The 15,276-nt window shown below is 36.1% G+C and overlaps 1 protein-coding gene across 30 annotated transcripts in view; it reads left to right on the plus strand.

Moving 5' to 3' along the window:
• The window catches only part of ARB2A (ARB2 cotranscriptional regulator A), a 478,053-nt gene that overhangs the window by 327,989 nt on the left and 134,788 nt on the right, over positions 1-15,276 (plus strand). For 29 of the 30 annotated variants that reach the window (XM_072606132.1, XM_072606145.1, XM_072606150.1 and 26 more), the window contains one exon: positions 5,698-5,782. The exons of the other annotated variant lie outside the window; for it this stretch is intronic. In XM_072606132.1, the coding sequence (XP_072462233.1) occupies positions 5,698-5,782 (85 nt within the window). The remainder of the gene's footprint in view (positions 1-5,697; positions 5,783-15,276) is intronic. 30 annotated transcript variants of the gene reach the window in all.

Raw genomic sequence — 15,276 nt, forward strand, 5'->3', positions numbered from 1 at the left:
ACCCATTTTCCCTAATTCCAAGACTGGTGTGCTTTCTACTCAATGCCATATTTCCATTCTACTCTCTGTACCTCCTTTCTAACTTCTTAAAGCCATGTCATGGGTACCTTTCTTACATATGAGAATGAATGGGCCCAACATATAATAAGGAGAAGGTACTTTCTTTCCTGTGGAATGATGGGTATTAGATGAGAATGGGAAGAAATGGTAGGGTTTTATCCTTCCGGTTACTTCATCATACACTTCCCTCAAAGCATTCATCCCAGGAATTAGTTCAGTATGTGGAAGATTTTGCAAATATCCCTTCAATTATATCTATGCTCTCCATCTCAAAATAATACTTACACTGATTTCCATGGAAAACAATAGTCTTTTTCTGGGCTCTAACAGTATAGTTTATAAATCATGAATATTAATTATTCCTAGTTCCATCATGCATGAGGCACATTCCAATTCCTCTTAATTTTTGCTTCATCCTTTTACTGAACTTTGTTTTGAAATTTGGCTAGAATTACATGGTGCCACTTTTTTCAATTCTTCCCTTTTCTAGAAAATGATCAGATACTCCCTATTTAATTCTTTTGGGCATCTGTCTTTTAGGAGTTTAAGTATTTTTTATTCTTGAAGTTGATGATATTGAGATCTTGGGGAAAAGTTCTTATTTCTTCTCCAAAGTTACTTCAAACTGAGCCTTGTCTCCAGCTGACATTAAATCTAATTGGAAGGCTATTGACAAACCACCTTCTTGGGGAAAGGAAAGAAAACATTTCAGCAACTGCAAAAACATATTTGTTCTCCTGATCTCCAGGATTGATTAGACTAAGTGGGAAAATTTCCTTCTCTGTCATAGAAGTGGCCCCATACAGCCCTCAGCCATAAATCCTTCTTCATATCATATGATTCTCAGCTTTGGACTCTGCAGACAGGGAGGGTGATTTAATCTACCTCTTATATATTGCTGGATGTCCAAAATGCCCTGTAGGCAACCATATCTGAGGCTTCTCCTTATATAGGTAGGGCATATTTGTAGTAATTATCAGTTGTCCTTTTTTACATATCCTTTGGAAACAGAAACTGGCTACTACCCCACCATACTCATGTTCCAGGTCAGGAAAAACAAGCCTCTATTCTCCCTGTCTTGCTTCCTCTGTATCAGGTGGTCTTTTCATTGGTTTTTGTCACTGCTTACATTTTGATGGAGGAAGTTCTGAGCTCTGAATAAATAGCTGACTCTACAAGTCTCTTATTCCTCCTGTTCAGCCCACACAACAAAATAAAAATGTCCAAGGCCCTTATGTCTAGAGAATATGAGTAACCCACCATGACTCTTGGCACCTCCACTTTCCAAGTGTAGTTGCTTGGGTGTGGCATGTATTAAATTTATTTTATGTTTTTTCTGTCCTTTTACCTTAATGACAGCATTTTCTTCTTCAGTGTTTTCATTTACTTTTCCAAAAGAGATTTAAAAAACAACATAAGTCAAACTTTTGGTAGCTTGTTATATGGAATTAACTTTTAACAACAAAACCAATTAAAGCACACATTTACAACTATTTACATTTTAAAAATGAATTCAGACATAAAAATATTCCTAACCGTTTCTTAGTTACTCCCTTTCTGTCTGCCTCCTTTCTCTTTGTTTTTTCATTTACCTCTGTATTTGTGCATGCATTTTTTCTCCTCTGCATAGTCTCAGTTGTATCTGTGTTGTCCTGATTCTGCTTTCTTCCTTTCATATGTCTTTCTCAATTTCTTTATGTTCCTCAGAGTTCATCACTGTAATTCTATAGAACACATAGATGCAGCTTGGGATGATGCCATAAGTGCCGTGCTGAGAACCCTTAAGATATGAGTTCAAATTCCAGTTCTAATCGTTTGTAACTCTGACCCTGGACAAATCAGTTAACCTCTGTGTGCCTTAGGCAACTCATTTACTATGAAGAGGGAAGGATTTCTCACATAGGGAGTTCCCTGATGATGAACTCACAAATCTTTTGAGTGCATATAAAATTTTATTTCATTGATGTATAATATTCAGCACTTCACCAATTGTTGGACACCCAAAAGTAACCCAAATATGCACATCTGTGGGACTATATGTGTGTATGTATATTATGTCCTTAATATGTATATTACATATACATGCATCTACAATTTAGATTTCAATAAATACCCTTATTCTTTAAGATAAATGTCTTAGGAGCTCGTCCCAATAATGGGCGATTGGGTCAAATGATGTGAAAGTGTTTATGATTCTTGTTACATACTGCCAGCTGCTTTCTCAACAGATTCTGTCAGTTTAAACTTTTTCCAGCAGTTTACAAATGTGCCTGTTTCTCCACAATCCTGCCAGTATTGAGTTTTGTCCATTTTTGTTATTTTTATCAATTTGATGGGCGTGAAGTGGAACCTCACAGTTGTTTTAATTTGAATTTCCTTGATGAGGTTGAACAGTTTTTCAAGTGTTTGTTTCCAATATGTGTTTTCAGTACGTGCTGTAAATTGCCTGTTTATATCCTTTAACCATAGGCAGTGGATAGAGCACTGGGCTTGGAATGAAAAAGACTTATTTTTATGGGTTCAAATCTAGCCTCAGATACTTGGTAGTTGTGTGATCCTGGGCAAGTTGCCAAACCCTGTTCGCCTCAGTTCCTCATCTGTAAAATGAACTAAAGGAAACAGCATACCATTCCAATATCTTTGCCAAGAAACACCGATAGGGTCACAGAGTCACACATGACAGAAACAACTGGACAACAACAAAATCCCGTAACCAAATGGAAACTTCTATATTTTTCTCTTAGAAATTTTTAAAGTCATATTGCCTATAAATATGGAGTCTTTAAATCCCCTAGCCTCCTTCAGTGCTTGCAGCCTTAAAATTTATTTCTCAGTACTGATTCCAAGATACACTGTACTTATTTCTTTGGGAATATCATTTATGAGTAGAGCATGATTTTACTTCTAGTATGCTAACTTAATTATGAAGGAAACTTCAAAGTTTAACCCTCTCCATGTTTAAAGTAATTTGACCAATGTTAATGACCTGTTTCCAACCCTTTTCTCCCCTGCCCTACAAAGTAGAGTTTTATTAGATTTTTAAAGATTACTTCAGTTATATTTGTTTTTGTTTATTATTCAAAAGAACAAGTTGAATTTCTTTTGTTACTTGAAATTTAAAACAATACTATCACTGCAGCCTTCAAATCTCTTATGTGGGATTGATGAGTTAAGGGGAAATTTGTAACACCAAAAAACCCTGAGTTTTTTTTATGAATTTCTCTCTTTAAGTTGGGATTATAGTTCTGTGGGGTTATTTCTTGTAGTAATTTATTTCTATTTTAAAAATTGAAGAAGTATTAAGTTGATTAGTTCATTTACTGTGATTTGTTCTTAATAGGCAAATTTGGGTTTCCTCTGCAATTAGCGAGACCCTTTTTTTTTTTTTTGACTAGTCTTCTATCTGGACCACCAGTTCTGGATTTAACCTTAACAGTTTGATAGGCCAGAGTTGATGGGAATAAAGCATTACCTGGGACATAGTTTGACAGCTCTGACTTAACAGTTAAAAACATAAAGAATGTTGCCCCCACAAACTGTCAGGGAATTTCCATGTTCTCTGAGAAATCAAAGCCTTAAAACTTATTGCAAGATAAAAGCTAAAATTTTGGATTTGTATAATTTGGATCTCTACAGCTTGGCCTTAAATATTTGGGCTTATGCAAATTTCATTACAGTTACTTCCATTTCAGAAAAAAAATGATTAATGAAGTATATTAACATTCATTAGTATTAGAGATCTCCTATAAGGAGTATTTTTACATTTGTGAAGTGTAGGTGAGAATTATTAAGTCTGAGATATCACCTGGGTAATATCTAACTTTCATCAGATTTAGGAGAACTTGTAGAATGAATAATAATTAAAATATATACCTAATCGCTGCCTGTCTGTCTGTAGTGCTAATTGCTGTCATTGAAAGACTGAATTGTTTAAAAAAAAAAAAAAGGCATTCTTCATTGAAGCTATCTCTCCTGTATCACTGGGGGCCTATTTTTAGTATCTATAGAAGTCATGATTTTTGAATTTATTAGGAACTGTGATGAATGATAAAACAAATCATTCATTTACATATCTTGACACTGCTTTGGAGAATACTTATTTCTTACAGGCAAGTGTCACATTGTATATAAAAGCTGGCTAATTGTGTGCTAATCTTCTGCATTATCTAGAATTCTGTGATGTGGGGCTCTATCAGTAGCAATATTAATTTTGCTTATTTCAAATGAATAAAATACCTTATGAAAACCCTACTTCTTTATATTTTCTACAATCCTACATTGTGTAACTTTGCATTCAGCTGTTAATTAAGATTAGGAGTGCATATTAAAGAATAGTTTCTACTTTAAACCGTTAAGCTTTTGTGAAACATGAAAATACTCGGGTTTTTTCATCCATTTTAAATTTTAAAAGAGAGAAATAGCATTTAAGAACATTACTGGATGGTGTGTTTGTTTTCATGTTTTTTTTTCACACAGTTCAATAGTTTCATTGATCTCCTGTTTCTTACAAAAATCTGCCATGCTTTGTGAACTTCACTTTCTAATCTCATACAGCAACCCTTCCTTTATGTTGTTCCTGCTCTCCCTGGTCCCAGAACAGTAGGGTTGCCTTGACAAATCTATTCAAAAGCCATCCCTCGGCTTTATTGGTGGGGACTGGGGCCTTTGAAATTCTCTCCTCACTGCAACACAGCTGACATCTTCTTCCAGACAGAATGAATTAAGGAAATACAATAAGACACTTGATCTACCAGTCAAGGATCTTTCCACAGTGAGAACGGATTCCATGGTGCACAACTAGAGCAGCAAGCATCTAAAAATGCACAATACATGCTTGTTTACTAGAATAGCAATCAACCATTTTTCCAAACATGATTGATGGGATGATTTCTTAAAATCTGTCTGGAAATTCATGGGTTTTTTTTTTTCTGAGAAATTTAAAACACAAAGCCATATGAAACTGATCATGCTTTTAAAAGACTTAGACTTTTAGATAAAGATTTATACTGTGCGGAATGAAGTCGTGTCGAATTTTTCTTTTATTTCATTTATTTGAGCTATAAATCATCCCATTCTTTTATAGGTAAATCTTTAAAATGACAGGCTTTGTGTCATAAAACAAATATTTTCACAGCATGCTAGATGGTGTTTCTTTTGAACTATTAAGATTTCTGAATAGGGTTAAGTTAAATTCAGTTAGGCCAACTTCTTAAGTGTAAGGAGAAATTTAATTGTTCCTTGGACTCCACGTTAAAATAATAGAACAGAATTTTATTTGTTCCTGTTCACATGATCAGATAAGTAATTCTGATCAAAAAGGGAAAATGTAGCATCATTTTCATCATTGTTTATGACTTTATAGCCACCCCTTCACTAACAGCAGACTGTATTGTCACTCACTGATTATGGGTCCCCTTAATATGAACACAGGGGTGGCTGAGTTGTTTAGACTAGTCTTTTGTATTCATGATAAATGATTGCCAACTGTTTGTAAAGGAAATTGTTTTAAACTGTTTGGAATATAAGGAAATACATTTCTAATGGTTGATTATTGAGAAAAAAAATTATCTTTCGATCCTATTTTTTTCTTGCTTTAAATCATTGGTTCATCAGAAAATTGTCTCTGTTACCTTGCAGAACTGTTGTAATTGGGTGTCTAGTTCAGAACCATTAGATACATCAGTGGAATCCATGTTGCCTGACTGCCCTCGTGTCTCTGCAGGTAGGTGTATTTAGGCACCTTCTACGGGTATGTGCATGGTTGCTGACATACTTGTGTGAATAGCTGCTTTCTTTTATAGGTTTTCTTTTGTTTTTAATTATGTCATTTCTTTTAGTATTCAATTTCTCATGTTTTCCATGTTCACATATATTATTTATAGTTTTGTACTACACTGTCACAATGTGCATCTTTGTGTAAATTTTTTTTCATTTTTACCTTGTACAATAGTTCTTATCTTTTTGGACCAGATAAGTTTTTTAAAAATTCTGATTACCTCCAAATTTTGGGAAATTAAGTATAATTGGTTCATATCAAAAGGCTGAATTTTCTCTTTAAAAATAGAGTGTGATATCAAGCAAAGAAATACTCAAAGGAAAAATCATTTTAGTGATACTCGTAGCAAACTTTTGTTACCCATTAGTGAATTACGTAAAATTATAAATCAGAAATGTTAAGATAACAGGCTATGTTCTCTCTTTGAACCATGAAACTATAACATCCTACATTGTAAATAATATGAACAATTCTCTATTCTGAATTATTATACTAATTATAGGAAATGTAGAATTCAAGCAGTAAAAAATTATTGAATAGCTTCATATTATACAGTAATGTGGGTGGGCAACAATTTATAAATGAAAAATGAGAAAGAATCGCAAAATGCAGAAGGTTGGTGTTGAAGCTTGTGTACACACAATATGTACATACATAAGCAGTAAAAACATAAATTAAAGAACCCTTTGAGACACATCACAAGGGAGTTGGTATGTGATATAGTGCTAAACAAGTAGCATGTACTAGAAAGGATGGCTGATGCCTGGAGTAGTCAGAAAACATTTCATATGGAATGTATAAAGATGGAGCTGAGTCTTGAAGGATAAGCAGAAAGGAGAGGGAGAGGACACTCTCAGCAGAAGACACAGAGAGCAAAGGGGGAAAGGCAAGAATACGTAGGAAGAGTGGGGGGACAGTGAATAAAGCAGTCCAGCTGGAGCAGAGGGGTCAGAGAGAACCAGTGAGACAAAAATCGGACATTCTGGGAGCACAGACCTAGGGATGTTGTAAGGGACCTCAAAGGCTCTCTAGTCCAGCCTCACTTTTACACTTCAAGAAACTCCAGAGATTGAGATTTTGATGTGTAGATCCTTGGACTCCAACTCTAGTGATCTTTTCCACTGTGCCACTTACCCAGCTAGGCTGGACTGTGGAGGGTCCTCTAATACCAAGCTATGAAATCTGAGCTTTCTTGTAGTGATGATGGGCTTCCTGATGGATAATGAGCAATATGTGGTGCTTTTATCACTGGGTGGTCCTAGGTGTAAGATGTTGACATTTCAGGACCTATTTCCATAGAGTCACTTTCTGTGCAATTTGGAAACTGCCACCAGGGCAGCTAGGTGGCACAGCGAATGGAGCACCGGGCCCGGAGTCAGGAAGACCTCAGTCCACATCTTGCCTTAGACATTCGCTATTTGACCCTGGGCAAGTCACTTAACCCCATTTCCCTCAGTTTCCTCATATGTAAAAATGAATTAGAGAAGGAAACGGCAAACCACTTCAGCATCTTGAAGAGTTGGACATGACTGAAAATGACTGAATGGCAACACCACCAGCAGGTCCAGCCTGGGCATGACCACGTAGACTATCTTGGTAGGCTTCTTCCCAGCTTGGATGACTCAGAGAGCTCACCATCAAAGAGCCAGAGCTGAACGTCCAGCTCTCACTCTACGGGTGAGGAAACTAAGGCTCAACTGACTTTTTCAGGATCATACAGAGAGTGTCAGAAGTAGGATACTCAATTGAGTCAATTTTGGTTTAAAAGCAGAATTCATTAGAACAGAGTAGCTCTTTTATCAGAAAGTTCTTGTAGATGACTTCACTCCAGCCTTGGATCCCCTCTAATATGTTAGATCTTTACTTCTTGCCTATAACTTAGTTGTGACAAGGTGCTTAACTTCACCTCAACACTTCCACTAACCTCATGTCAGCCCCTCCATCTAACTGTCCAGTTCCTTTCTGTCTGTTTCCACAAGAATTTCATTTTTGTTTATTGTAATTTTTTTCTCTCCATAAAGCTTGGCTTAAAATGGAGGAAGTTGATTTCCATTATTTTTTCTGTGCATGTATGTTATGTGTGTATATTTTCATTGAGTATCCCATGACTATCTTTCCAGTCAATGAATTTTCTTTCCATCTAGACCTTTTCTCCTACTTAATATACCTTGATGTAAAAATTAGTTTGCATGGAGCTACTTCAGATTATCCAAGCAAAGTCTTTTCAAATCCACTTTTTATAAAGTTGCTAAGACTTTTTTCCCCCCCTGAAAGATTTTAAACTATATTTGAACAGTACAGAAACATTTTAAAATAAGTATACAGTGATTTCCTTTAGAGCCCATGAAGGTATGTTTGTTTTTTTAAACCAGGTAGAAATATAAAGAAAATGACATTTTGGGAACATAAATCTAATAGGTATATATACATAGGATAGACTGAAAGGAAAAAGACTTGAGGCATAGGAGAGAGGCTATCACAATAACCCAAGGGTGACCTGGACAGAGGGTGACAGTAGAAACATAGATAAAAGAATGGACACACAAGCCATTATGAAGAAAAAACAGATATAATTTAAAGAGTAAGTGATTATAGGGATCTGAAAGACAGTAGAGAGTGAAAGATCTTCAAGCCTCAGTGACTGGGAGAATGAAATGAAAAACATCAAGAAGGGGAAGTAGTTTCAAAGAAAAACAATTAATTTGGATTTAGGCCTACAGTATCTAAGGTGATGCATAATATTTCAGTGGAAATACCCAGTAGGTATTGGTAGTTTGTGTGGACTGTATGGATCTTTTTGAAATATCTGGATCTCACTGCAGGTTTTTCCAAAGGAAAAAGGAATTCTGAAATTTCCAGACCTTTTAGATGGTATCTAAGTAATCAAAAATTTTAAAGATCCAAAATTATTTCCAGATATAATCTAAAAGTTCTTAATTTAAAACTTCAAAGGGACTGTCCATACTGACCAAACAAACAAAGCCACAATTTTAAAAAAGAATTTAATTCTCTTTTTGCCACTAGTCAAGTAATGTTGAATAAAATATTTATTTTAAGTTCCTCAAACCTGGATACCTGAACTCCATTTAGCTCTTTGGGGCAATCAGATAATCAGTTAACAAACATTCATTAAGTGACTCCTTTGTGTAAAGAAACTATGCTGGGTGCTGGGGATACAAAGACAAAATGGTCCCCAAAGAAGCTACTGTTCTATCAGGAGTGAGAATATGTGTAAAATGTATGGAAATAAATGAGGTAATCTGGGAGGGAGGGCTAAGAATTTAGAAGTATCAGAAAAGTTTCATATACAAGTGGAATTTGAACTGAGTTTCAAAGGAAATTAGGGATTCAAAGGAAAAAGGGATTCTAATGAGGTAAAGGGGAGGAGGAGAGAGTGCATTCTAGGCTTAGGAGACAGCCTGTGTAACAATATAGAAACAGGAGGTAGGGAATCATATGGGAAACAGCGAGAACTCCTGTCCTGCTGGGCTACTACATATGGGCAGGAGATCTGTGAGCAAGATCAAAGCTCTGCAGAGCAGATGTACTATTCCCCAATTGATAAATGGTCAAAGGATATAAACAGGCAGTTTTCAGATGAAGAAATCAAAGCTCTCTATAGTCATATGAAAAAAATGTTCTAAATCACTATTGCTTCGAGAAAGGTAAACTAAAATGACTCCGGAGTACTACCTCTTACCTATCAGATTGGCTAATATGACAGATTAGTAAAATGATAAATGTTGGGAGAGTAATTATATGGGCAAGCAAAGTAAGATCTTTTGCTCTTTTTGTTTTATCCTAATCAAGAAGTATAATGTCTCTATTTGTTCCAGGATCCATGGCCATTTGGCTTGTAAAGCCAAGGATCCTAGAAGGGTAGATTATAAGGGCAAGCAAAGTAGGATCTTTTGCTCTTTTTGTTTTAGTATAATCAAGAAGTATGATGCCTCTGATTGAATCTTGCCTTTATCAACCAAGAACTTTACTCGGAGTAAAGTACACAAACAGGAGTTTCTAGTTCTTCTAGTTAAAGCTAGAAACAGTATATGTGTTTGAGTTATTAATGTGATTAAAAATCTTCCCCACCCATTAATGGGCCTACCCACTAAGGGGAGTTTGGTTAGAGAAGATTTGTAGGAAGGCCCACACCTTTTGTTAATGAGGCACTGGTTCAAAAGGGTTGGGATGCACCTCTGGCTCTAAAAAAGGTATAAATACTCCAAGGGTGAGGTTTCACTTTGGGGCTTAGTTTTAGGAAGAAGATTTATGTGCCAGACAAGTCCCTGGGAAGCCACTAAGGATCCCCTGGCTTTGAAAACCCAGATGTTGGTGCTTCCCTCTTTGGCATCTATGATCAGACAGTTGAACCTGTCTGTTGATTTATGATATATGTATTGCTTATGTCAGACAGTTTGGAAGTGTTGTCTGTTGATTTCCTGAATTAAGTGAATGACATATGTGCTTGATTAAGATTTTTAACCCCTCAAAAGTTGCCTTTCCTTTTAGAAAAGCAGATCAAAGAACCTGTGATAGCAGACCCCCCTGTGTATGTTGGGGTGCTTACTGATACATTAATGCGTTGTTGGTGGCATCATGAACTGATCCAACCATTCTGGAGAGCAATTAGGATCTATGCCCAAAGGGCAATCATACCCTTTGATTCAGCAATGCCACTACTTAGTCTGTATCCCAAAGAGATCATAAAAAAAAGGAAAAGGACCTACATGTACAAAAGTATTTATAGCAGTTCTTTTTGTGATAGCAAATAATTGAAAACTTAGGGGTACCCATCAATTGGGAAATGACTGAATAAGTTGTGGTATATGAATGCAATTGAGTATTATTGTGCTATAGGAAATGATGAGCAGGTAGATGTTGGAAGGTCCTGGAAAGATTTACCTGCACTGATGCTGAGGGAAGTGAGCAGAACCAGGAGAACATTGGACACAGTAACAGCCACACTGTGTGGTGATCAGTTATGATGGGCTTAGCTCTTCTCAGCAATACAGTGATCCAAGAAAAGTACAAGGGTTCATGATGGAAAATGCTATCCCACATCTAGGGAAAGAGCTAATGGAGTCTGAGTACAGATCAGAGCATGCTATTTTAACTTTCTCTGGGTTTTTAATGTTTTTTTCCTTTTGTTCTGTTTCTTCTTTCACAACATGACTAATGTGGAAATATGTTTAACATGATTGCATATGTATAACCTAAAAAAAGTACTATTTTCAAAAATCATGAGAAAACAAAAGGGCAAAGAGATACTAAAATTTATCTTCATTTACTTTACTAAGCTACCCGATGGATTCACTTTTTAAATATACCATTGAAAGGCATGGATTGTATTGCTCTGATAAGGGTGGCCATGAAAATAAATATTAATCATTTGGATAGACTAAAAGTAAGGGGTCATTTAAAATGTTAACAACATTTGAAGCTATGAACTTTTAGTAGGTATTGGCATTAAATTAATTTTGGTTATGCTGAAGGTTTATTTAATTTGGTTAAGTTTGATTTTTTTTTATCTTTATAAATTATATGCTTTTATGTTATTTTCAGGAGTGTGCTGGTAAATATTTAGCAATTGGTACTACAAAACATGTGACATACTTTTAAGTTAATCTTCATTTTTAACATTTTCTCCATCACCTTCTTAAATCTAGACCATCAACAAAGCCCGATTTGTAGTATTTTCCAACTTCAGACCTATAAATGCTCACATTGAAAATTTAACAATAACTCTCTAGAGTCAATGCAAACTGGCACCAGTATACCCCTGGTTATATCATCCTTTTGATTGAAAATAGTTCATGAGAGCTACCTTAACATCAGTAAATCAAAGACTTGTGACTTCATCGGTGTGGCAACCTTCCATCATTATTGTAGATTGCTTTCTTAGTCTTAGTGAGTTGCTGCAGCCAAAAAAAAAAAAAAATCATCCGTTGGTGACTACTTTCTGGTGATGAGCCTCTTTAAACTAAGGTGACTTCAGAGTGAGGCATAAATTCCACACCTGGGCCTGTCCTTGAAGCTCATGCACGTTGGTAGGACTCTCCAGAGCTTGGACTATACCGGCATTGCTCTCAAGAGTCCCACACTATCTCCATCCTACAATGATTGAGAATAAAGCTTCAGTGAATTAGATCTGCAGTATTATATGTTTTAGAAGTACGTATTTAAATAACTTTGTACATTCCCATTATAGTTATTTTAGGCTGTCTCCCTTCAAATTCCAAATTTTATTTTAGGTCTGTGGCTCATAATAACTTCATTTTGTGAATGGCATGAATATTTATTCCAGAAGCACATAGAGCAAATTAATAGTCCTTAAAATATCATTGTCATTGACTTCTAGTACAGTAGGCTTGCTCTAGAGTTTTTATGAATGAAACTGTAATCTTTAGTAATCTACAACCATGAGCCAGAAGCATTGCACTTTGTACTTAAAAGTATGGTTTTCAGTTAAATTCAACAAACTTTATTAGATTCCTGCTGTGTGTGACAGACACACTTGTTAGGTATTTGTATACAACTAAAATAAAATTTCCTTGCCCTCAAGGAGTTTATGTTTCAGTGGGAAGATGCCACACATTCACAGAAGAAAAGAAACAAGGTAATTTGAGGAAGAAAGAATATTCACAATGCAGGGGGTTCGAGGAGTCCTAAAGAAGAGGGGAGTGCATTCCAGGGCCAGGAGAGCTTGTGCAGATGCACATATGGGAGATAGGTAATCAGGTTTGAGGAGCAATGAGTGATCTAGTATGCCTGAAAGACAGAGTGTAATCTATGAAAGAGAGCAGTGTAAAATAAATCTAAAAGACGATGTTGTCATGTCGTGGTGGGTCTTCAATATTAAGCTGATTTTTATTTTGTTCTAAAAAGAAAGAGGAAGCTGATGAAGATTTTTGAGTGTAGACATTTAACATTTATAGACGTGTCTTAGAAAGATTATTCTCACAGTTGGGCACAGAATAGGTTGGGAGAAGGTGAGACTAGAAGCAAGGAGACAATTTAGGAGGTTGTAAATGGTCTTTATAGGCAAAAAGTGATGGGGACCTACGGACTGAGTACATGTGTGAAAATTGTGGAGGTAAAACTGTTCAAACATACAGTGTGAGGGAAAAGAATCAAGGATGATTCCAAGGTTACAAAGATGGCTCACTGAAAGAATGGGCGTACCCTCAACACAGTCAGAGGGGAGGTTTAAGAGCAAACAAAATGAGACATCCAGGTAAATCTAACTAGTTAGTTAGAATTCAGGGAAGAAATTATGGTGAGATATTTATAGGCATGTATGAGTAGAAATGACAAATGAACAGGTGGGAGCTCATGAGCTAATCAAGGGAAAGTGTAGCTGGAGAAAAGAGACTGGGAATAGAACCTTCAGAAATAGCTGTGCTTCAAGTGTGGGAGACAGATAATGATCAGCCAAGAAGACTGAAAAGGAACAGCCAGACAGGTAGAAGAAAGCACGAAGCAATCAGACGAGGGAAACTAGGAAATAAAAGTTGCATGGAAACCAAGGAGGAGAATCTATCTATGAGGGGGAAGTAGGCAACAGTGTCAAAATTTGCAGAAAATTAAGGTCAGTCAAGGAGAGCTGACCTAGAAAAAAGACCATTGGAGTTAGCAGTTAGGAGCTTAACAGGTTGAGTAGGTAAGATTCCTGATTATAAAGGGTGAAAAAATAATTGGCTGATGGAGGCAGTGGAGGCAAATTATTTTTTTCTCAACTTTTACCAAGGAAAGAGAAGGGAAGTGATAGGAGGGTAGCTCCTGTAGCTTAAGGGGTAATATCATCAAGAGAAGGTATTTTTAAGGAGAAGTGAGACCTGGACAGGTAGATTTGCAGGTAGGAAGGAGCCAGTAGATAGGGAGAGATTAAAGAGAAGGAAGAGGGAGGGAATGATCATTGTTAATAAGATAATATATTACCTTAGTAACATCTGAGAATTAACTGGATATGTAGTGGAGGGAGAGAGAAAAGTCAGGGATAATTCCATTGTTACAAATTCAAGATGACTGGGATGATGGGAATGGACCAGAGGGAGAAGTTTGAGTTTGAAATATGAGTTTGACGTGTTGATGAAAAACCCATGTGTGGATATGTCCAGCAGGTAGGCATTTCCTGAAGGAAATGGGAAAGGTGACTGGAAATGAGATCCAGCATAAGCAGGGCTACCAGTTAGAAGAGAGTAGTTGAAGATGTAGAGGGATTTGAGGCAAGCATTAGGGAAGTTGACAGCGTGACAGAGCTTGCCAAAGCTAGCCTTCACTTTTTTTAGGAAAATACTAAGGTCATCTCCAAGAAGATGACTTCTTGGGACCTTTGACTCCTCGTGGTGAGGAATGTCTGATGGTTCTGAGTCCTCAGCAGCATAGTCCTGCTAGCTCTCACAGTTAGTCACTTAGTCAATTATTTATTAATTATTAATTTTCATTAATAACAGTTATAATAATCTTCATAAAGAAATGACATCTTAAGCACCTACTATGTGCCTGGCATATATATATATATATATATATATATATATATATGTGTGTGTGTGTGTGTGTGTGTGTATCAGATTAGCTTGTGGTTTTGAGTGCTCCCCCATTTTTTAAACCCCACCTCAAGCAGCTCTAGTTTCCTGGGGAACTCCAGATCTCTATCTCTTTCCCAAAACGACAGCCTGTAGCATTGCCCTCTAGTGCTTCAGGTTGTAGGAGGCTTAAGTTCTCTGATGATATTGGGTATTTCAAGTGTTTCTAGTATTATAACATTAAACAAACTTGAGAGGTTTGGTTTTGTTTTGTTTTGTTTTGTTTTTTACTTTTAATCCATTAGGTAGATTTCATTCCTGTCTACTCACAGTTTCTCTGTGGCAGTGAGAGACAATCATTGAATCTCTTTGTTTTAATTTTTCTTTATGTAAAATGGAGATAATACTACCTGCCTCTGCTTCACAGGGATATGATAAAAGGTAAATCACATATCTGAGAAAATGCTTTTAGATTATAAGGAGGAAAGTACTATGAAATTCAATGTCCAGGAAGGTCTGTATGTTCTCATTAGGAATTTTCAAAATTTAAAATCTACTTGAAAACTATTATTGATTATTTTATCTTCTTATAAAAAAGATAATAACATGCCATTTTGGTATTTTTCTGTTTATAAATAATAAATAAATGTTTTATTTATGTTTTCCCTATATTCCCAGTGGCATTGGTAAGGGTCACAAGATATTATGCAGAAACTAGGAATCTAGAACAGTAGAAAATATGTTGAAGTAATAAAAATGAAAGCTGGTGGTCTGAAGGAAAAGCATCCAGTCATCCACTTAACTCTGGAAACAATAAAGCTGAAAGAAACATGAAAATAGTAGTGACGCTGAAATTAGATTATGAAATTGTCACGTGAAGAACTGCTCCTCTGAAAAATAAACTAATATAACCTT

The sequence above is a fragment of the Notamacropus eugenii genome, chromosome 4, assembly GCF_028372415.1.
Source record: "Notamacropus eugenii isolate mMacEug1 chromosome 4, mMacEug1.pri_v2, whole genome shotgun sequence".
Classification (NCBI taxonomy): domain Eukaryota; kingdom Metazoa; phylum Chordata; class Mammalia; order Diprotodontia; family Macropodidae; genus Notamacropus; species Notamacropus eugenii.